The sequence below is a fragment of the Channa argus genome, chromosome 8 (genome assembly GCF_033026475.1).
Source record: "Channa argus isolate prfri chromosome 8, Channa argus male v1.0, whole genome shotgun sequence".
In the NCBI taxonomy this organism is placed as follows: domain Eukaryota; kingdom Metazoa; phylum Chordata; class Actinopteri; order Anabantiformes; family Channidae; genus Channa; species Channa argus.
In genome coordinates this window covers 8,515,438-8,538,439 of record NC_090204.1, presented here as the reverse complement: position 1 = coordinate 8,538,439, position 23,002 = coordinate 8,515,438, and the positions used below count along the sequence as shown (strand labels likewise).

General features: G+C 39.9%; 2 protein-coding genes across 3 annotated transcripts; one reads left to right on the top strand and one right to left on the bottom strand.

Annotated features, from left to right (window-relative positions):
• Positions 1–261: 261 nt before the first annotated feature.
• crlf1b (cytokine receptor-like factor 1b) lies at positions 262–9,704 on the bottom strand. Of its 2 annotated transcripts, none has more exons than XM_067514176.1 (8): positions 9,479–9,704; positions 6,800–7,078; positions 5,626–5,755; positions 5,228–5,400; positions 3,952–4,109; positions 3,289–3,457; positions 1,730–1,915; positions 262–913 (listed from the first exon to the last, which is right to left on the bottom strand). In XM_067514176.1, exons 1-8 carry the CDS (start codon positions 9,537–9,539, stop codon positions 897–899), a joined length of 1,173 nt encoding a protein of 390 aa, XP_067370277.1. In that variant the 5' UTR covers positions 9,540–9,704; the 3' UTR covers positions 262–896. The 2 variants fall into 2 exon arrangements, with proteins under 2 accessions (XP_067370277.1, XP_067370276.1); XM_067514175.1 differs by having other exon boundaries at positions 1,734–1,915; positions 9,479–9,703.
• A 731-nt stretch (positions 9,705–10,435) lies between these two features.
• On the top strand, positions 10,436–22,122 carry tmem59l (transmembrane protein 59-like). Its single transcript, XM_067514235.1, has 8 exons — positions 10,436–10,750; positions 12,003–12,108; positions 12,760–12,854; positions 12,995–13,147; positions 18,440–18,545; positions 18,898–19,012; positions 19,541–19,658; positions 20,362–22,122. Exons 1-8 carry the CDS (start codon positions 10,586–10,588, stop codon positions 20,518–20,520), a joined length of 1,017 nt encoding a protein of 338 aa, XP_067370336.1. The 5' UTR covers positions 10,436–10,585; the 3' UTR covers positions 20,521–22,122.
• Positions 22,123–23,002: the final 880 nt, after the last annotated feature.

The following is a 23,002-nucleotide window of genomic DNA, read 5'->3' as shown; positions in this document are numbered from 1 at the left end:
CTGTCTTTGTTTACCCAATTCATTTTATCTTTCAAAAAAAAAGACATTATCCAAAGTATTTTCTGCTCTGACAGTATGTCAGACTTAACCACAGGAAGTAATGTTATAGACAATTCACCTTTTTGTTAAATATACAGTTAAATGCTTAAATACAACTGGCTTTAGTTAATAGGAAATTAATAAGTCATCAAATCAACAGCATCTAACTTAAAATACCTTAAAACAATGTCAGTGGTCTTTACACATCTCATTTGTAGGCTAATAGTGCAATGACCAATACTAACTGGTGGGAAGATATTGGAGACATTGATAAATTACTGATTTGATTGGACCTAATAAAATAATTAAGCATCCTAAGCACATTTTCTTGCCATGGGTCATAGGTCTGTTAGTATTCTTCCAAATTCCTTTGTTATTGGATGGCAGTTGTCAGAGCAGTTAAAGACAAACCACATGGTCATTGGTTTGACTCATGGTTCCTCCTGATTTGGAAGTGTCTTTGGGCAGGGCACTGAACCCCAAGTTGCCTCCGGTGTGTGTTTTTTACTTGTAAGTCGTTTTGGATAAGAGTAAATGCAAATCTTAAAATTCATTTATTTCATAATATAATTTTCCACACATTATTTAGAGACTAAAAGTGCATTTACTGAGAGCCTATATATCAGTGTTTGTGCAAAGACAAATTTGGACAGCAGGAATAGCAGAAAACTGCTGCATTGTCTCACTTCAGCTTCCATCTGGGTCCTCTAAATCCTCGTTAAGGTCGTATGACCAAACAGTGCAGTTTGCCTCAGCCAGGGTGTTGGACCTTTCACACAGCTGGGACCCTCAGGGCTAGTTATCTGTCAGTATATGTCAATGCTATTCTTGAATTAACACCACATTGGTCTTATGAATTATCGTCTTGTAGAATCTGAAAAGACAAAAGCAGATGGTTCAGACTGAGATAATTCAGTGGGAAACAACCATGTCATTTCTAATCCTCCTGATAATTGCTTCGTCTGGCTGCCACTTTTCCCTTTCTTTGCCCCCCAGTCTTTCTTAGTCACTGTGTGTTACTCCCATCCCCCTTCCGACTTTTATCCCAAGGTAATCAATGGGAACCTGTCACAGTTTGTGAACAGAGACATTATTCAGATGACAGCGTGTGGCCTATTTAAAAAAAAAAATTAAAAACTGGAGACCACTGAGCTAATTGAGCAAGGTAGAGAGATGGTTTCTGTAAGTTCAAGGACTGAGCAGCAGAGACTGTGATCTGAACTCTTCACAAAGTCACATAAACACACTTAAGATGCTGGGGCTTTTTGTGCCATTTGGCCCGAGTTATTTTTGTGAAACAGGTTTCTCATGCCAAGACAAAACAAAACACAAAAGGAACACATTATAGTGGGCTGTTAATTACATTTACATGTTCACTTCTTTTTGTTGTGGTCATCGACTGAAGATCAGAAGTCTACATCGTTAAAATATGTAATAAACTCAGAGTGCATGACTGAGAGCATATCTGCTTTTATTCTCCCTCTTCTGGGCCTTTAAAGCCAAACCGCACATTTTACCTGATCATAAAGTACAGACTGAAACTTCACAGAGCCGGACTGTTTGTGTTAGTAACCATATGGTATAACAAAGATGGGGTCAGAAACTCAGTTCAGGACATCAGTACAGTCTTGACCTTGCGTGTGAATTTAGCACTGGCTCAGCAGAGGTAATAAACAGAGATTGTGCTTACCAACCTGGTTGCGTGTTTTGTGTGATTTCTGCAGCCACACCCTCCACTGATCGTACAGTTTGATTGACATGCCACTGCAGCCATATGGATGCTTGCGGACCCACCCAAAGAACTGCTTGAGTTCCCGTCGCTGGGTGGAGTTCTGCTCCCCAGGCTTAGGATCACACGAGCCACTCTGCAGCCGCTCTGGGAGATGAAAGAAGGGTGGAGTAGGGAGGGAGGTGGGGTGAGGAGGACGACGTGAGAGACAAAGGGAAAAGAGAGGGTGACGTAAGCAGGAGGTGAAATAGAGGAGGGAGTATGAGACAATGTCAGGGTTATAATGAGGACACGTGTTAGTACAAGGTCGTGTATACAGAAGAGGACTCACAAGCTGTTTACCAGGAGTGTGTTGCACAATCAATGTAATTAACATGTTCAAACTTTCTTGTCACTTCTTAAGAGCTATGAATTCAATAAGTCAACTTTTTTTTTAGGTGTAAATGTCAAATATGCACTTTTCTGTGTATTATAAAATATGTTGTGGAGATGCAAGTAATTTTTTTTTTCCTTTGATTTATGCTAATATTTAAATATTCTTTTATATGTTTTAAAAGTCATAACTGTTTGCTTTTTGAGATCCTAGACCTCTCTGTAACACTAGCTAACATGGCCGTACACCTATAATAAGAATGTCATACTTGTTTAAACTACAAATGCCAAAAATAGTGAGAAATCTGAACTTTCTTTTACAAAAAAGTTACAAAATCTGTGTGATTTGACTAGTTTCTAAATAACAGTTCCTCTGTGAACATTTATGATTACATTATTTAATTTCCAAACATTTTATGTACAGTAAAATGAGGTACAGTTTTACTGAGAAATGTTTTTCAGTTTAATGTTTATGGTATTTAGTATATACCATACAGTACATGGAGGTCATGTTTCTGCCATAATCAATTCTTTATGGCAAACAACAGAGCCTGATAACAACTTCCTCCCTCAGTGGAGTAAAAAAAAAGAAATCACATAACCTATGTAACTCATTATCTGCTCACAAACCTGCTTCCACTCAACCTTTTTAGGGTTTTTCTTATGCTGCTGACAGACAACCCGCATTTTAACTTCATCGATCTTTAAAGCCAACGACAAAAATCTATCAAATGTCCCCCCCGGCTCTTTGTAGTTCCCTCTAATCATCTGCTGGGAGATCTCTATCAAGGTATCTAGCCTATTGATGTTTGGTTTCTACAGGGTCACATGCGGTTTGGATCTGCTTGTTCAGGATGTTGATTCAGGGATAAGGACAATGTTTTTCTGTCTGTAATTGACAATGTAAGGTTGATTATTGGAAAGGAGAATAGTCTGTGGGCATCGCAGACATTTGGGAAGCATTTAAAAAACTATTTAAGAAAAGAGGCAAGATTTGAAAAGATTTCAGTTATACTTTCAAACATTTTCTCTTGAATTCGCATAAAACACAGAATGTAAAATATTTTATTTCACTCACCATCCAAATATCAAAACACTGCTTGCTGTTTGTTATTTTCCTTTTTTGTTGCCTCGTGTAGCGTACTCACCGTTACCGGGTGTGGAGGCAGCGGTCGGGTGACTCCAGGCACTCCAGATGCCGGCCTTTCGGGAGCCATAGATCCCCACTGGGTTGCACCTCACTTGGACAAAATATACTGTCCTAGGCCTGAGGCCTGCAAGACGACAGGATGTCTGGTTGCCAACGTCATCCACCACCTGACACAAAATGACAAATGATGAAATTTAAAAAAATACAGAAAATACTGAGCAGAAGTATTTGCTGCATCTTTTGTCTCTGTTTTTTTATAATGGTCTGGTACAGAGGACATTTAATTAGGACATTCGTTTCGAACTTTGTTCTGTTTTTATGCAGTCATGATAAAATGGCTTTGAATAAATATAAATTAATAAAATATAATTTTTTAATCACCAATTCAGTGAAGCCAGAATTCAGAGATTCTGTACATGCACACAGCTAAAAGCCTAACTTCTGCACAATTGATTCAAAAGTTTAGATTAGATTTGTTTAATAATCAAAGTAGAAACAAGAGGCTGATGATGCAGCCGATGTCTTCTTTTAATGTTCATTATTTAAATAGTCAGTCAGTGTTGCACCTAAAACCTTTCCCCACAGCCACAGAGGTGTTATAGCTACAGAAGAGCATGTGTGGAAAGGTCTGCAGGTTTGTGTGTTTCAGTGTGTGGACCACCTTCCATTCAGCGCTGTCCTCCACTCTGTAGCGGATCTGATATTTGGCCTGAAACAGGACGTCCTTGAGCTCGAGGGGGCTTCCCCAGCGGACTGTCAGCTGGTCGTTAAGGTTGCCAACACGACTCACCTGCACGTTGGCAGGAGGGTCTGTGGTCACTGAGTGGACAAGGACAAGCCTTGAAAAGCTAGTATGTAGCAGATGTACAGTGTGTGGAGCAAGGAGACAGGAGTGACCTCCAGAGAGAGGTGAGACCCACAGTGAATATTTTACCTGCTCCTCACCTGCAATAACTGGCTTTGGTCAAAATCGGTGTGTACTTGTTGAAAGCAAGTTGTATCTCCCAGTCAGTATTAAAGAAAAAATTTGACCTAGTGCAATAAAGTCTGCAAACAAATCAAGGCCTTTAAAAGAGACAAAGATGGAAGGAAAGATAAAGGAAGCAGAGAAAGGAAGGAACTTTCCTAAATGTCTTGTAAAAGTCTTCCCTGTTTGTTCCCTCTGCCTTAAGACATCCTTCACTGCTGGTGTGTGTGACGCCGTTAGTCAGCGGACATACTTTATTTATCACATTCGGCTTGAGGGGGACAAGAAACCCAACCAGAACAAATATTCTGAGATTATTGTTTTGGCTTATTGAGGCTGTGCAATGCATCATGCATTTTGCATCGCTTGTCCTTCTCCACCGACTCACTCTCAGCCTCCATGTTATAGGCTCCTCAATGTGTGGTGAGGCTGAATGGAGGGGAGAGGATGCCAAGTCACGCACAATAAACACTGCTTTCAAAATGTGCCATTCACCAGAGGCCATGAGGCCTGGCTGTACTGTTTGGGCTGACAAAATACTAAGGATACTAATACTAATACTAATACCTGCTTCTGCTGATACATCATAAACTAAGTTTCTAATGGAGAAACCAGTGAAGCCATTACCTGACAGGCATCTGCTGTGTGATTACGTTTTACAACAAAACAGATTATTGATTGGCGTAACAGTGGTGGCAACGCACAGCAATAAATATAAATCCCCTCTTCTCCCAGAGGCATGTGTTAGACAGATGCTGTAATCTTCAAACTTAAGAGAGGACAGAACAGGACAGGAGGAGCATAAAGGAAAAGTAAAGGGAATAAAGACACATGAACAGGAAAGAGAAGGAGAGGAAATAAAAAGATGGAACAGGATGTAATTTAAGGAAAGTAAAGGACAGGAGAGGAAACATGTGGTGTTAATTAACCTCCTGGAGTTAAAGTACACCTTCAGCCTTTCCTTACTCACCTACATCAAGGATGTCTAGGGTGGTGATGTCAGAGGTGGCTGAGCCCAGCTGATTGGTCGCTTCCACCCAGATTTCATACGGCGTGAAGAGGGCAAGGTTGCGAGGGATGTAGCAGGAGTAACGCTGCTTCCATGTGCCATGATTTTCACACTCCTTCTCTCTCCCATACCACCTGGACACAAACACAAGCACTTTGTACAAAATAAACTCTAAGTCTTGTTCTGGACTATTCTGAACACACAGTACAGAAGCAATAAAACACGCTGCAGAAATCAAGAGTAGCACGTATACAGATATAAAACTGTCTCACACACTGGATGTACATTTATTGCTAGTCTACCTGAGTGCTGGGGATGAGGTGATCACCTGAGATCTGCAGCAGGTCTGAGGCGCTCACCTCAATTTATACTTGAGGGTGTATTTGGTTCGGATGTGGGTTTCACCCCCACCCCCCGGACTCCACTTGCAGCTCAAGTCCTTGGAGTCTCTGGACCAACATGTTAAATTGACCGGCTTTTCTGGAGGCACTGATGGAAAAAATTATTAAGAAAACCATGTTTTAAAAGCCACATTTAAAAAAAAACAAATACTTGCCTGTCCACAGGCGGAAATCAAATGCAATTAAACGCAAAGTAAAAATGAATAATATGACTATTTTGTCATTTTGACTGAGACGCAGCATGACCTCAATCGTGAAATTTAACAGACAGAAAACCAGACGAAGCTCAGTTCATGCGAAGCAGTCGCTCCATCAAGCAGTTACTACAGATTAGTTATACAACAGGCTTGAAAGCATTACAGACAGATTATAATCAGAAAGCCTTTTATGCAGAACCAGAGATGAAAATCAAGTTTATACCACACACTGTCTGTGAACAAGGTTTCATACCATTTTAACCAAGGTTCTTTAAGTAGAGAAACAATAGGACCTTTTTTCCATGATGGAGCTCGGATGTTATTGATAATGACTCTGTATAAAGTTGCATAACTGGTATTAAATTAATAGAAATCAAATTACTTATCTTCATTTTAGCTAACTCCATAAAATGACCTAAAATCTAATAGTTAATATAGAAGGATACACACACACACACACACACGCACGCACACAATTAACTAAAGTCATATTATATGTCAGGAGTGTCATAAACCAATATAAATATACATACTGTACACTGTATTGTATATTTATACTAAGAAAAATACAAAACCAAAATTGTCTAAAACAGTCTTAAAATGTGTTAAGTCCTTATGCTTTTAAGAGCAGATCAGCCAACATGTACTGATATTTTGATGCAACCCTTGTTTATAAAATCCACGGTCCGGTGAAGAGTTTGCAGCTCATCCATCTCGTACTTAGTTTTTACTTTTTCAAAACCACGGTCAATCCAGCTTTGTTGACACAGGGCTTGTGAAATGCTGCGACTTTAAAAATCTTTTCATTATTTATCATACATTCCATATACACACTATCAGCTCTTTTAAGCCCTGTACCAGCCTGCCAGCCAGGTGCAGCATAACAATGAGACATCTCCAAACTCCTCTGCACAGATAGAAAAACCTCCACTTACTGCCCACATAAAGACAAGAACCAGCCAGGACGTGTCCATCTGCTCTGTGACACACCAGGTTGTCTCCAGACTGCTGCTGGGAGCCGTTGAGTTTGTGAAGGGTGACACTCAGGGCGTCAGAGGATGTCACGCTGTAGGTGGTGCTGGACAGACGCATGCCATTCAGGGTCCAGTAACGGGTGCTGGCGTGGAAGCCAAGCTCAGGGCTCAGCGTGCACGTGGCTGTCAGGCTGGAGCCGATACGAAGGATGGGATCCTGAGGGGAGATCACTGCTACATCTGGGTGATGAACACGCAAACACACACAATTTCAACCTCTTGTCTCGTGGTCCTTAACTTTTTTCCTTCAGTTAAGCATCCATTCTGTTAAACATTTTATGAGTCCATTGGTCTTGATTTAGACATATTTAACAATCCCATCTCTGTGTGGTTCTCCCTGTGTCTGCAGGTTGACTGGTGACTCTAAATTGCCCCCCAGTGTGAACGTGAACAGTCCATCTGTACGATACATCAGCCCTGCGTGGAGACTGGCAATCTGTCCCCGGTGTACCCTGTTTCTAGCCAACGGACAGCTGGGACATGCTCCGGCACCTCAGCGAAACATAATGTGATAAGCGGTTCAGATATGAGGTGCCTGGGTTCATTTAGGGTTGGAATTGATTATTCATTATCTTTTAACAATCAGTTACTGCCCATCATAAGTTTGAGGACCTTAATGTGATGCCCTCAAACTGCTTGTTTTCACCTAAAAATACAACACTCAAACAAATTAAAGTTATACATATTTCAATTATCAAAACGTCAATTAGGTTTTATTTAATTTTACGACTGTAGTTATTATTGAAAATAATAAATTTATGTTATGTTTGTTTCTGTGATTTTACACCTTTCCTGATTGGTTACTTTGATCAATACCAAAAAAAAAAAAAAACATCCACTCCTTTTAATACAATTTTGATCTCTTGCCCACAATCTACCATGTTTACACAGAGTAAACATATTTCTTAAGCCGCTATTAACAAAATTGTTTCACTCAACACAACAGTACTTTTTGCAACAACACCACACTGCAGTTTTATTCATATATTTTAGGTTCCTAGCTTCCTCTCTTCCTCACTTATATTGATTAGTCTCTGCTACATTAACGAACATTTTTCTTGTGCAGTCTTATTTGTTTAGGTGTTAAACATATTACCTGTAAAGCTGGAGGTGAAACTGCAATAACCACCAAATCATTAGAGTCAAATTTTCTTGCCCACCCTATGAAGACAGAGTGTGAGCAGTGCTTCTGCAGCAGCACTGCACCACAACAGAGCAGGAGCTCAGCACATATTTATGACCCCATAATCAAGTGGATTTATGGAGTCCCAGTAGGATCACTCAGAAAGGTCACCTTGCTTTGTTGGTAAAATCCTTGAATGGTTTTCCATACTGTGACCCCTCTTAGTCTTAAAGCTTACCTCTGTGATTGATGCTCACAAGAAAAACCCTGCAGTGTGTGTTTGAATGTTACCACTGGGCTCCTTCTTCACAGAGATATGAGAGTTAATGTGTAGAGTGTTATTAACCATGCTGCAGGTGGGCGGTTGTAAAGCTTTCTAACATATGTCAAACCACGCTGGTTCCAGCCTTGTTGGATTTAGTGGCATCTAAAACAAAAACCAGTGCACTGAGATGAAAACTATACCTAGGTAAAAAGGTCATGAATTAACCTCTGTGCTTCAGTGAGCACGATTCAATTAGTGAAGTACAAAATACATAAGAATAATTAACATGTCTTTTTTTCCACCAAAGGTAAAGAAGCTGCTTGCAAAGGAATTGCTCAGTCTTTCCTTACTGATGACTCTGAATGTAATCTTTGTTGCATTGCATTCACACAGTAATTCTGAATAGCACTGTTTAGTTCAGTTTATCTCATCAGCTTCATCACCATCACTAGGCATCATCATTAGGCACACAATCACATCTAATGATTACTCACGTATTATCTGCTGTTGTCATTGCATCTGGATTTATTTAAGTAGGAAACATGACAATTAGATGTTAAGTTGATATATTTTTTAAACAATTCTGTTAACACTACAGCATTAGTTGTTCACAGTACTGTAAGTTTTTTCAAACTTTTTTTAAATAATAGCCAGGTTTTCTGGGAACATTAAAGTTTGACTGCATCGTGATATACACAGTGAAATGGTGTAATGAGGATGTTGCCTGTCACAGTTTGTCAAACAGGGTCTCTTTAAATTTTCCCGAGATATTTTTGTTCACTGCAGTACAGGGTGCACATGTTAGTCTTTGCATCAATGTATTGATTTTATTGGTTCGTTAATTTACACCACTGGACGAAGAGACATCAGCATCTGGTTATTTTACCATAAAGTTAACCTATTGATTTTGATATACAGTGTGACGAAAATTACAAACACTGTGATCATCCATAATAATAATAATTTGACTTGGCTTCTTCTCTAGAAAACCATTTCAATAAGGAGCCAAGTGGATTGTTGTGGTTTTTAATTATTATAGGTGGAGTGATTAAAAACACCATATACATAAATCATAATCTGTTTTTGTTGGTGTGGAGCCTCCGTATAACAAACAGATCACTCTGCACCTCTCTTCTTCTGCGGCCGAGGTAACTTTGAGCGTCTGTCAATCTTTCAAAAGTTTGGTACTTACGTGTGGAGGAGAACAACACGCGTGGAACAAAGAGGAGAAGAAGAAACTTGGAGGAAAACATAGTTATGTCAGCTATTTCCTCTATTTTCGAAGACGCGAGAAGAAGCAGAGAGGCGACGGCGCAAATCCACTGTCCAGCGGCTGTTCTCCGGTGAAACACAGACCTCAGGCTCTCAGACGAAACACGGAGTTTTTACCTCCAGAGTGGCTCCGCTATGCTGCAACACTCTGGTTCATGCTGTTTGCTCCTCCCTAGTTTTCCTACACAAGTCACAAATCATTAGTGCGCCTCAATTTGTCCACTTCCAGACACACCCCTTCACAGACACAGACACAATTATTTTATTTATTTATTTATTTGCTTGTAACCACAGCTAAGCTTCAGGTGAGGCGAGGTGGTGACGCCTTCAATCCAATTTCCACTTGCTGTATAAACTGAATCTTTACACGAGAGTCGTTGTGTCACAAAAGACAAAAGTTCAGACAGTCGAACAAAGTTGTAAGTTTAGGGAAGGTAACCCCTAATTATGATGAGTGAACAAAAATAGCTTTACAAACCAAAAATACATGAGCAAGGGTAAAAAATGCATTTAGTTAAACAATGCATTATAATATAATAAATAATTAATATTATATATTTTAATGATTCATTCACTATTTTTCTGGCTTAAAATATAAACTGACTTTACAGTTTTTATCAGTTATTTGCCCTCAGCAGGATCTCGACATTAAACTGATAATTGTGCCTTTAATTGGAAACTGTCGATACTGAGCCCACCACCCATCTGCTCTGTGCTGTACAGGACATCTGCCTCCCACAGCTTTCCAACTCTCTGCTCCATGTAAATCACAGTCATTACTGCCCCATTATTTGCACTGCAGTAGAGGCTGCTCTGCAGGGTTGTGTGTGTGTGTAAGTGTTTGGGGGGCTGCATGTGCGTGATGATGATAATGATGATGCGCGTGACGCCACGAGCAGAAGCAGAACAGCGGAGCACACAGGACCCGGGCTGAGGCAGCAGCAGCATCCGCACCAGCAACGCCGCCACAAAGGGAGCTCAGTGCTGGCTGAAGATCGACTCTCCGTTCCTCTCCCCAGAGTTTGAGATGCTGCTGCTCGGCGGCAGGATGTGCGGCTTATCGGCCCTGCTCTCCGTATTTCTTGCTGGGCTCGTGGCGGCGTCCTCGGATCTGTTTGACAACCAACTGGGCGACATCAATTACTGCAAAAAACAATGCCAGCTCACCATCAAAAACAAAAGCCCTGCTAAAGTAAGTTATTCCTGTTTTCTGTAAGGTAAGTTATCTCTGCAATAAGCGCGTTATCAGCAGGGACTTTACAACTACATCCAGCATTTCAGCGCCTGTAACGAAGCGCATAATAACACAATAAACAGGCCAATATATATATATATATATATATGTGTGTGTGTGTGTGTGTGTGTGTGTGAGAGAGAGAGAGAGAGAGAGAGAGAGAGAGAAAATCAGAAAAACAAATCAGTTCATGTCTGTGCGTAATAACTGGTACCATGCTGCCTCCGATTTTCCGCTGCATCCTTCTGGATGCTACAGCACACGGTTGGGCCTGAGTGCGGATGCGGCTCATTTTCCTCTGCACCTTTAAGACTCGTTCAAGTAGTGCATTCAAGCTCATATCAAGGAGCAGCTAGACGCACTAAACTGCGCCAGTAATTTCTTAATGCGCAATTAAGACTCGCCAGTCCACGCGGAATGCAGACTATGAGTGGTCAGCGAGACTGTGACCATGAAACAATCATCCTTCATTCACAGTTTACACAACATCGTCTTGCTCAGACAAGGCCACACTGATCTCAAATGTTTCTGAGGTGTAGAGCTTATCCTGGATGACGAGGCCTGTTTTTTTCCTCCCACCATCTCCGCCTCCTCCTCAGCCTTCAGGTGTGGTTCAGACATCCTGCAGGGCAGAGCATCCTGCAAAGCGAATCACATTCACCTGGGTTGAAGATTGTGACTGAACGTGCACACCCGGCTTATTACTTGACTGTAAGCTGAGAGATGTTGAATGCGCAGTCGTTTGAGTGTGTTTTGCTGCTCGTGCACAAACAGGGAAACGCAGTAAAGACGATGACAGAGACAAGGCTGTAATAAAGCGTTCGTGCTCAGGGAATCTCTTTGTCTTTCCTGTTCCCACAGAGGTCACGAGAGGGCGCTGTTTGTTTTCTTAGCAACGAGAATGGAGGCATTACGACAAGAGGAAGAACACTTTACAGTGTTGTGAAGTGCATCTTCCTCTCTCACCTGCTCATTTTGCGACACAAGTTTTATACGAGTGTCTCATTATCATTGGTTTTCTTTTATAGACACTGAAAGCTTCCTCAAACTGTTTATGACAGGCTGTAATACATCAGCTGCACCACGTCATTAAGAAATGCCATAACCTATCTTTGTCATATTTCCTAACAAGGTTTTGTAGACTTTACCCAAGAGTGCAGGAGGCATCTCTAATTTTGTGTCCCCCCTCTTGTCCCTGTCTGACTGGTAGGACTCCATAATGAGTGCCTGTCACCGTGGCTGTCGCCTCTACTCCATCTGCCAGTTCGTCAATGGCAATGCCGGATTCAACACCAGCAGGGAGGAGTGTCAGGGAGGTGAGTCAGTGTGGTGATCAGACTGTTGTACTGTTTGTTTGCATGGGTTTGATGGTCCGGTTGAGCAGGCCGAGGCCAAAGTTGAAGCTACTAAGGCCTTGAAGTTCTGTCAGAGCAAGTTGTGAAAGTAGACTGAACCCTCCTAAAAGATAAGAAAGTAAAGATTTCAGGCTTTTGACATAAAAGCATAGAGACTTCTATTAGTGGTGCATTAACGCGTTAAACACAACGGCTCTGTTAAACCTGGCTCTTTTTCCTGAAAGCTGCAGACTCAGTGGGTATTATCTGGGTGTTTGAGGCTCATCGCTCTGTTTGAACGACTGTAGTGGAAATCAATGTTGTGATTTGCTGTCCAGACAGCACTAGCCCCTCTTTCAATAATGCCAATGTGGATGATTTGTCTCCAAATACAACATCTTCCAAGAATCTTTATCATTCTTCACACATAAAAAGCCTGCACCACTTTATTTCTTCTTCTCTGTTACTGAACTGACTAGTACTCTGTGCCCACTCTCTTTTGTGCATCTTCTTCCTTTTATTCCTCCTCCATTTGCACTCTCAACTCCCTCTTGTTGTCTTCCTTTTTTAACATCATGTGTCTTTCTTTCATGCTTTACAACTGTCCCTCTCTCCCTCTTTATGTCTTTCCAGCCTGCCAGGAGGCATATATTAAACTGCTGGAACAGGAGGCCTGCAGCACTGGCTGTGCCAGCCAACCCTCTGAGCCTGAGATCAAGAAGAGGAAGGTGAGAAAGGCCACTCTGCAGTCAAAGGCTGTACACATACTTACAGTGAATGCAACCATAAAGGCCTATTAAAACTAAAATACATTCTAAAGAGCATATACATCCCCAAGTAACAGACTTTCCTGCACTCTCTTCTGCAGCTGAAGGCCATGACTCTCCGCCCTAAGCCCCCCTCTGTGATGGAGGCTGTTTCCAGTTGGTGTAATGACATTGTCAGCTCTGCCCAGAGCTTCATCTCCTCTACGTGGACCTTCTACCTTCAGGCTGACGATGGCAAAGTCGTTGTTTTCCAGGTAAGACTACACTAAATGGAAGTCCTGGACAGTCAGCATTTTTTTGTTTCAATTCATTTTTGTGTTTTAGCTTAAATATTCTAAGAGTTGTTTTTTTTTGTTTTTTTTACAAAATGACTGCTGTGATTCTAGCAGCAGTTTGTAACAAAAATATATATATATACATGTAAGTGAAGTGAAGTGAGCAGCTGCAATAAATTAGAGAAATTATCTTTGGGAAATGCAGCACAGAAACACACACACTAAAAGTCCTTTGTTTACACGTTCACAAAGTGACAAACCTCCTCCTGTTTTTTTCTGTATCCTACTTTCACACCAAAACCAAAACTTATTAGTAGACAAATACAAAGAGAAACACTGAATACACCTGATGACATCATGGAGGTTTGGGTACACTCTATACATTTTTCTGCAGCCTTTATGCCACAGTCCTTATATGTTTCATGATTCAGAATGAGTTGTTATTCATAATTTTAATATTGTTTTAGCAACTGTGTTTATAAGCTTTACTGCAAAATACAGGCAACTTAAAAAGCATCCGTCCTTATATCATATATATGACCACTGAGCCATGATGGTGCAAAACTATAAAATTAATATCTGCAATGATTTCTACGCTTGGATGTTTTTAATTGTAGGTTAAATGCAAGCTATTACACCTTTAGAGATTATTGGTTGAGCTAACCTCTGCTTCTTGTTAAGATAGCAAATGATATCCTCTCCGATGTGGTGCCGTAGAACTTGGGTCACTGCCAGCACATCTCACGGGCCATTTTATTGTCAGTGCATCAGTGAAGGTTGAGTGAACAAGGGCACACAGCAGGATGGAAAACGGGTTTGAATTGAGAGGACCGCTAATGTTCCCTTTTTGTTTTGTTTTTTCAGCACTTTAATTGTTTATAAATGTTTATTCAAAATATGTCAGTGCCCCCAGCACCATGCATATTTCATAACTGGCCAGACTAGCTGTGGGGGACTCACCTCAGGATACAAACCCACTGCAACATTTAACACAGGCTGGACCATGCTCAAGGAAAAGGTTCTCACTGTGACAAATAAAAATATTCAGAAGTTATGTCCAGAATTTACAAAAATGAACTGAATGGACCTGACAGACTCATTATTCATGTCATGTCTTAACTATCTACAACAAGGCAAAGTCCTGTTTGTCTGTGTGTTTGTTAGTTAGCAGGATATCTAAAAAACAGTTTAAAGATTTGATGAAATTTCGTGGAACAGCAAAAAGAAACAGTAATTGCATTTTAGTGCTGACCCACAATTTCCTAGCAACAGGAGTTTCACCGCTGGTTGTTTGGTGACAAGATCTGGCGCATTTGTCTACCACAATTATCTGTTATTTAGATTTTTTGTTTTAGTCAGATCTGAATCCAGACACAAAGAAAACATTTCCTCACACTTTTTATCACAGAAGAAGCTAAAAGCTAATTTAGAGGTTTGTTCTGTCATGGCAGAAGTATGTACTTGCTGAGTGTGTTCCTGCTAAAGTAAATGCAGTACACCACCTATACATTAAAGTTATAATAAGATTTGGTTTCTCTAACCACCAGTCTACACAATCACATCCTCCAAATTTCAAAAGCTGGTCAGAAACCTACATTTCTGTCACCGCTTTTCCTGTTAGAATAATAGCAGCTGCAATTAAAGGGCTCTGTGGGAAATTATAGTATTTATGTACCGTAACCCATACAGAAGGGCTTCTGTATAAAAGACTCTTCTGTATGCTGAAATTTGCTATTAGGAATAAAAATTTGCTTGCAGGCTGGACTCTGAGGCTCCATCTCATTTAAAGAGATGTAGCAGCCACAGAAAATGAAATTACCGACATTTCTTTCAGACCTGGTGATGGATGTTTGCTCTTTATGGCAGCGACATGCGGCCTGCAGCAGCGAGGGGAAGTCAGGCTCCATGGGGCTGTGAGAAGAATATCAGGCCTGTGTTTAGTGGGCAACTGGCAAACCGCCACCAACTTGACAGATTGAGTCTCCGCGTGTTAAAACAACAGAAAAAGTCCAGCTAAGTTGAGAGACAACTGAAGGGGGAAAACAACTAGAACTGCCTAATATACAAATGATGTGAATATCTATATAACGAGCCCACCGCCTATATACAGTACCTCCGTTTGTATTGTGAGAATAACTTGTTTGTGTCTAGCCTCAGGCAGCTACCAGTAATCAATCAGTGGCAGCATTTAATTCAAATTAAAAGGGTGGAGTAAGTCAGTTTTAGGTCATGAATGCCCAGTGGAGGAAAAATAAAGAAAACTTGTAATTTTGAGGAAATGCTGGTAAAAAAGCCCTTTTTTCTTCAGTCATTCGCCTCTGGTCACATCCATTTTATTTTCACAACTTAGCCCATGATGTTTCGACCGAATGAGGATGTTTGGAAGAAAAGTGGCTTGATTAAAGACTTCATCAACTGAGCTGTGGGGTGTTAGTGAGCTGGCCTGCAGATCAAATGGTGCATGGTGCACGGATGAATACAAAGAGAGAAGGCCCTACCCCATTTCTTGTTGACAATTGCATTAGTCATCCTGCCCAACTGGCGTTTAAACAAACAAAAATGCTGATTGGAACAGAGCACACCTGCAATATGACAAAAGTTTGACTTTGATGTATGATACTACACAGAAGTGGAGGGTTTTCTCTGTTTAGTTTAATCATTCAGGCTCAAGAGACGGATGCGCCTTAAGCGGGACCATGACAGTGTGCATATATGATGCACATTTAATGCTTAGCAAGTTTACAACTTATTTATTATGGTCTGTGTTGGTTTTATAGGATAAGGCTGCTAATTTGCATATTTTCAACAAATTTTATGAAACGACCAAAATCATCAATCCCTTAATTGACATCTCAGAGTTTTCTGACATGCTCAGCTTCTGACACCCACTCTTACGCCTGTGGGTTCAATAAATCTTTACAAATCTATTACAAAATTGGATATATTTTATATACTTACCGGAGTAAATACTGCATTTTGTTGGAAAATGTTTTCCACAGTGAATATTGAGCATTTCTTGTGCTAATGAAGTTAAATGGCAGCTGGATGGTTTACCGTACAGGGTAATGACACTATTGCATGTGTTGATGACGGTTCGTGTAAACCAGAGTGCAGCGGACAACAGTGCAGTATATAAGATATATCAGGCGATAAATCCTTTTTGAACTTGTTGAAAAAAACACTAAACCATCACCAGTATATGTTTTAATGTTTAAAGACATATTACTACGCAGCTTCCTGTGCTCACACACACACACAATGCTTCTTGAAGACATACAGTAGGTATACAAAAATGTTTAGGTTTGCCCACAGTTTTGTTTTTACCCTCTAAGGTTCTTGTTTTTATTTTTGGGAGATTCATGTAATTTGTACTTAAAACAGTGTGCAGACAGTAACGCTCCTCTCTCATTTTAGGAATCAAAATATACATATGACTTATAAATTAGTATGATCTATGTAGGCCCAGACTAGCGGTGTTTGCAATTTTGAGGGTCAGCCAAAGTTCTTTCATAATAATTTTTTGACCTGCACAGCGGAAACAGACAGAACATACCATTCTGTCTAATTGTTTCCTCCATTCCTCTGCTTTAAATCCTCTTTATGGCGGAGATGCTTCTGAACTCTCAGACCCCTATTTCTTTCTCCCTCTTCCTGCCCTCTGTAAGTGAGAGCACCTTTTGTGCTCCCTCTCATAATGCATGACAGATGCAGATCAGACTCCACTCGTACTGATAGTTAGATCTGTTCAGTCAGCAGCCAATGAGAAGCTTTCCCCTAACATTTACCCTCATCGTTCCACAAACTTTACACTGGTGCTGCATCTGGTTTCAATGGTCTCTGTCAGAACACACATTGCTTGCAAGTGGCAATAAAGCTGGTTATTTAAAAGAAAAACTTTTCAACAGCAGAAGTTTAGAGGATTTTAAATGTTTTGGGGACCAAATTAAACCTCTGTCTATCCACAGTCACTTACAGTTTGCTGCAGTGTTTTGTTGGGCTGGGCAGGATTTAAATCAGTCAGTGGTAAACCGATCAATCATTTTCTGTGTGAATTAATTAGAATAAATGGAACTGTGAATGAATTTTGCTGGTTCCACATTATAGTGTGAGACACAGCAAGAGGTTTCAAAGTTCATTGATCCGGTTAAGTGTCACAATCAATAAATACTGGGAGGCTGACACTACTGCAGTAGGATACTGTACTGTTCTAAATATGTGTGCGTTGCTGCTGAGGGCAGCAATTGTGTTGTTACAACTGGCTACAGCTGCTGTTGAAGTGCAGGGAAGGTCAGCAGTGGGGAACCAAAATCCCCTTTTAATTAGTTCTCCAGGGGAACCAGAAACACTGAGCACACAATAACACACACAACAGCCAGTCGGCTGACCAAGCTCTGTGTAGATGCAGTACAGATATGCTGTGCTGCTTCACAAACACACAAACACACACACACACACACACACACACACACACACACACACACACACACACACACACACACACACACACAGATATGCTGTCCTAGTTCACAAGGTTTTATTTAAAAGATTTGAGTGGGACAAAAAACTTAGACAACATGGGCAAAAATGATGGAAACCATGGATTCTTTTCTTCTTGGACTTAATATTTACTTTGTATGTTAATCCTTTTTTTTAAAGTTTAGTTGTCAAGTTGTATTATAAAACAAATGAAACACACGTTAATTATTAGTTCAGATTCACATGGTTCTAACATATGAATCTACTGCATAATTGAATGTACCTTTATCTTCAGTTTTTTTAACGATGATTATTAACACCTCTGATGGTCACTAGTTAGCTTGGTAATTGTTTGCTTGCTGAATCTGTACGTTTCACGTTTAACTTTAAAGTCATTTATTGTGCTAAGCTAATCACGTTGTAGTAGCTCCTTATTCATTGTTAATGGGCAGATAATATCACTAGATATAATCAATCAAAGCGAATATATGTAACACGTTTCTTTAATGTTTAAAGCTAAGCTGTGTTACATTTGGAAATGTAAAATTAAAATCAAAGTATCAGGACACTTTCTTTTCTTGTTTCAGTTTGGGAAGAACTATGTGAAATATATTTATGGAACTGTCCAACTGGTCTAACTGTCCAAAAACATATGTTCTGGAACTTCTTCTCCCATTTACTCCATTTGATTTAACTCTGGTGATGTGTTGTAATATTTATGTGTTTTCTCTGTGCGGAAGTATCACAGTTTTAAACTGAACTATGTTTCCTGTTTTGTTGTGTTGTTTTCCTCAGAGCCAGCCAGAGATGGATTACTCTCTGTCTGACCTGCAGGCTCCTCGATCCAACGTGGCTGACAAACCCTGGCCTCAGATTCACTTTCACACCCAAAGACCTCACGGTAAGAACATTCATACACACGACACACGGATGGTAATCAGCCTCTGTATATGCAGTAGGTCAACAGTCTGCACATTCTCACTGACAGATGGTACCTTTTCATGAGGTCAAGTTTTCTGGTAGATCTGATTCATGAGAGTTTTTCTGTCAACTCTAATTACTTATTTATTTAATTTAGTTTAGTTTATCCATATTTCTTTCTTTCTTAAGTTGTAAATAAAATCATCAAATTTTGTGTTGATTCTTTGATGGTGATTTAGTACAACACTAAGAAAACGCTTGTAAAATTCCCTAATGAGTGAGTCCAAAGTAGCATCTAACTGAAATCCTATTTTTCCGCATGTTTTTTACAGGTGTGAGGGGACATGGAGAGAAGGGAGCACCCAGAGCAGGAGGCAAAGGGAAGCACCCTGTCCAGCACATAGATGACTCCACAGCTGAACACGACTTCCTGGGCTGCATGTCGAGGTTAGGCCAGAGTTCTCCTGCTGGGAGTGAAAGAGTTAAATGAAAGCAGCTTTGTTTTTTGTTTTTTTGAAATATGCTCCACATCACTGCTGGTCGTTTTGCAAAGCACAGTTTTATCTTCTGATATCTTTCCCCACAGGCACTTTATTGTCAGTAAGAAAACCATTTTGCAGAAACTCGCTTAAGATAGTTAATCCATCATGTTAAACATCACGTCTGTTCTGATTGCTGTCAGAGTTAAAATATTATTGTTTTATTTGGCATCTCCACTTTCAGCTGCCTTACCTTGTTAACTAATGCTGTGAAGTTCTGTGTCTCTAACACTTAAGATTTGTTTAATGCTTTTGTAGAGGAATTTATATTATACATCTAAAACTTTATGAATTTGTATGATGCATCGTACACACGTAATAACATTCATGGCAGGTCTGCTGCATTTAAGGACTTCAGCTGCATTTCTTTTGTTCCATCTCTCTCAATTCATCACTCCGTCCTGTTGTCTCTTTCCTCTCCACTTGCGTTCTCCAGGCGTTCCGGCCTTCCACGGTGGATTTTAGCTGCCTGTCTCTTCCTGTCCATCATGGTTATGTTGTGGCTCAGCTGTGCCAGCCTCGTCACTGCACCAGAGCAGCACATCAAAACACAGGTACACTCACAGATGCACTAATGGACATACATGCACATAGAAGAGAAACTGAGAGTAACTTCATGAGCTAAAGTTCAATTGCAAATGCAAAGTTCTATCTGTACTTGTACATGTGCTGCAATGATAAAAAGCCTGGTCTGTCCAGGTGCTTCCATGTTTTGCTATATTTCCATCTCTTAATTTGGTGGAGGTACACGTCTCTCCAAAATTACACAGTCCTTTTATTAGTTTCCACTTTTATTATGAGTTTGGTAGTGAAGCCAGGAAACCGGAGCATGCGAATTATTTGCTTCTCCCCAGCATTTCTCATCCACAGCTGTGTGCACGCTGTGTTATGGCGGTTCTTTTCAAGTGATTAAATCTTTTACAGTCATCTGAAGGTGTTTTTCATCTGCAGTCTCTAATTTGTGACATGCATATTCAAACCATGGTCACGCACCCCACATCTGATGTGGTTTGAATGCTGCCAGAGTGATAAGTCTGCTGAAGTATATTGCAATGTTTTACAGTGTCTTAGTTCAGGCAATACAGATGAGCACAAAACACAAATCTGTGAAATCATCATGCTTTTCTTTCATCGTTTTATTCCCAGTTTGGTGATACTGACTTTATTGTCCCATGCAGCCACATCTAACTGAGTTGGAGGAAAGTACTGCAGGTTTTCTTACTTTTGTCACTTTTTTGATTGTCTGCATATTTTCAGCTGAGCATCAATGGAGACAAAGAGTTTCTGGATAATGCTCACAAAGTCAACCCATACCACCTGAGTCCTGTGATTGCTGTCCCCATGAAACAGTCAGAGGAGAGCCAGGAGGCGGGCCCGCTGCCAGTAAAAGTTGACCTCAACAAAACTTGTGTTTAGATTAGAAAGAAACAGTGGGAGAGATGCTCTCTTGTTTCTCTGGCCACTCAGCAGAATTTTTAAAACCATATTTTTGGCACCCTCCTGTCTTTGAACCAACCTTAATAAAACAACTAGCTTGTGTTAATTAATCAGACAGGTTATTTTCAGTTAGCTATGCCTGTCATACATTTCATTTCCTTGTACAGTCCAGATATCTTAAATCCATCCTCAGATTATCCTTAATGACCGGCTCATTGCTCATTGATAAGATAGTGCTCTTGTCTCAGGGCCACGCTGGAGACAAGCAGAGAGGATGGATTACAGCTGAGAGCTTTCATATCAATTTTCATGTCTAGTGTGAGCGAAAGAAGACAAATGTTGAGGTTCACTTGAGACTTAATTTTCCTCATTCTCACAGGAAGTTTGGATTAATTCATGTCTTGCTGAGAGTGAAGGAAAAGTTGTAAAAAAAAAGTGTGAGAGAGAGGAAAGAAAGATGAATTAAATGTGAGCAAAATATTTTGATAGCACTCTGCAGGAAACACACTGTTTGTTTACACAGTCAGCATTATGAGATTACAATTACATCATCTTCAAAAGGGGGCTAGAAACCTCCATTCCCTTCCTCACAGTGTTAAATAATTCACTGGTGAGTTCAGACTAATGAAGGCTCAAAAAACTACATTTGATTCTTTTTTCTTCTTTTTGTTTCTGTGCGTTTGGATGCAAAAGACCACGTTCATTTTAGGGTATAAGCAACAAAATTAAACAACTGGTGATATCAAAACTTGAACTGGATTCAAAGTGGATGTCTTAGAATGAGAAAAAACTTAATCATCCTTAATTTATTTTCCTCTCTATTTATTCAGAATCATCCGCAGGTTACCTGTTAAATAGTGTTATGAAGTGCCATGTACAGTTACTTCATCAGACACATGTATTTGCTCTGTATGTAAAATATACTGTAACGCAGACTGGAACAGGACGTGTAGAGAACGAATATTTGCACCTATTACTGTATTCTTGTCATATAATGCTCTTATATCACTTAAACAGATCTTAGCTGTTAAATGTACCATGTGCTTTCTAATAGCTGACTATTTTGTATGTCCTAGGAGCACATACTGCAGGATAACCTCTGTAACAATGTGTATTGCAAAGCTTTTAACATAGACTTTTGTTATTGAACAGAGTTGCACAGTTTTAGAGAAGATTTTCCATTTTCCTCTCAGTGTTTTTGATGTCCTGTAATAATCTCTTTTAATCCGAGCTGTGTAGACAATAAACCGTGCATGCAAATGACGCTTTGATAGTTGATCTTTACTGCCCGCCAGGCCAGTATGGCACAACTCTACTGTAGACTTGTGATTATTTTTTTGTGTTCATATTTAATGTAATCATTGAATAGAAAGTGTAACAATGAGTGACAATATCCTAATGATTTACAGGAAAGACCCTTCATCAAAAAGCCATTGAATCAATATCTGTGCTGGTTCAAACTGAAGGTAAAGCAAAGAATATGATATGAATTTCAAACTGTATTGTTTCCTTTTTACTGGTCTGTTTATTTCCAATCAGATGGTACTTACAACATGATAAATAAAGTGTTTTCATTGTAAATCCATAAGAGATGTGTTTCATTTTAAAAAGTGACAGTTCCCATTTTACCCTGAAACTGTGTGCATTTGTTTCAGTGAGTATGGGTATGTTCATTGTTTAATATCTGCTCCATGCCCCAAAGTATAGGACACCTGAATACTTCTCTCATATGTGATTGTTCTATATATGTGATTTCCGTAAATACTGGTATAAACCTGCCTCTGCAACAGATTCGACTGCTCTTCGAAGGTTTTTTTTAGGAAAGTGTGGAATCTCTCGGCCAATCATCAACAAAAACATTATTGAGTTCATACACGTATGTTGCTCACAGTCTGCTTTCCTGTTCATCCCATCAGTGTTTGATGGGATTAAGATCAGGGGTGAATGGAAACAAAAAGGGTACATCTAGAATAAATATGGCTTAATGCTGCAACATTGTGATATTGATGGTGACAAAAAAAAATGTGTAAAGTTCATTCAGTTTATTAAAAAACATGTAGCTTCAAAACTCTATTCAGCACCGTTAGTTTTAATTATTGGAATCTCATCAAATATATTTGTCTCTCACTTTTTCCCGTTTTCCTGTTTTCCCGTTTTCCCAGTCTAATGTTTCTTATGTGTTAGTTATTCCAAGTCACTAGGTGGCAGCAGAGTTTAACAGGTTCAATGAAAAGTTTATCAAAGTATTATGCAACTTGCATAATACACCATCTGCTCATCCTTGTTTTGAGTTCACCTGAGCTTAAGCAAAGATTTTTATAACCATTACTGTGTATGCGTCATTATTCCAGTATAGGAGAGTAAGAAGGTTTTCTTATCTTAAAAAAGACACAGCCATGTGGAAACTGCTGTGTACCATAACAAGAAAAAGCTGAGGTAGACAAAATAGTCAAGGAAAAGA

What these genes read in the sequence shown, in the direction of transcription:
- crlf1b (XM_067514175.1), bottom strand. Translation starts at nt 9,539, where the DNA reads ATGTTTTCCTCCAAGTTTCTTCTTCTCCTCTTTGTTCCACGCGTGTTG. An exon ending in TTCTTGTCTTTATGTGGGCA is followed by an intron (nt 5,756 to 6,799) that starts GTAAGTGGAGGT and finishes TTTTTCCATCAG; the next exon opens with TGCCTCCAGAAAAGCCGGTC. An exon ending in CACACAAAACACGCAACCAG is followed by an intron (nt 914 to 1,733) that starts GTTGGTAAGCAC and finishes TTGTCTTTTCAG; the next exon opens with ATTCTACAAGACGATAATTC.
- tmem59l (XM_067514235.1), top strand. Translation starts at nt 10,586, where the DNA reads ATGCTGCTGCTCGGCGGCAGGATGTGCGGCTTATCGGCCCTGCTCTCC. An exon ending in CAGGGAGGAGTGTCAGGGAG is followed by an intron (nt 12,109 to 12,759) that starts GTGAGTCAGTGT and finishes ATGTCTTTCCAG; the next exon opens with CCTGCCAGGAGGCATATATT. An exon ending in AGCAGCACATCAAAACACAG is followed by an intron (nt 19,659 to 20,361) that starts GTACACTCACAG and finishes GCATATTTTCAG; the next exon opens with CTGAGCATCAATGGAGACAA.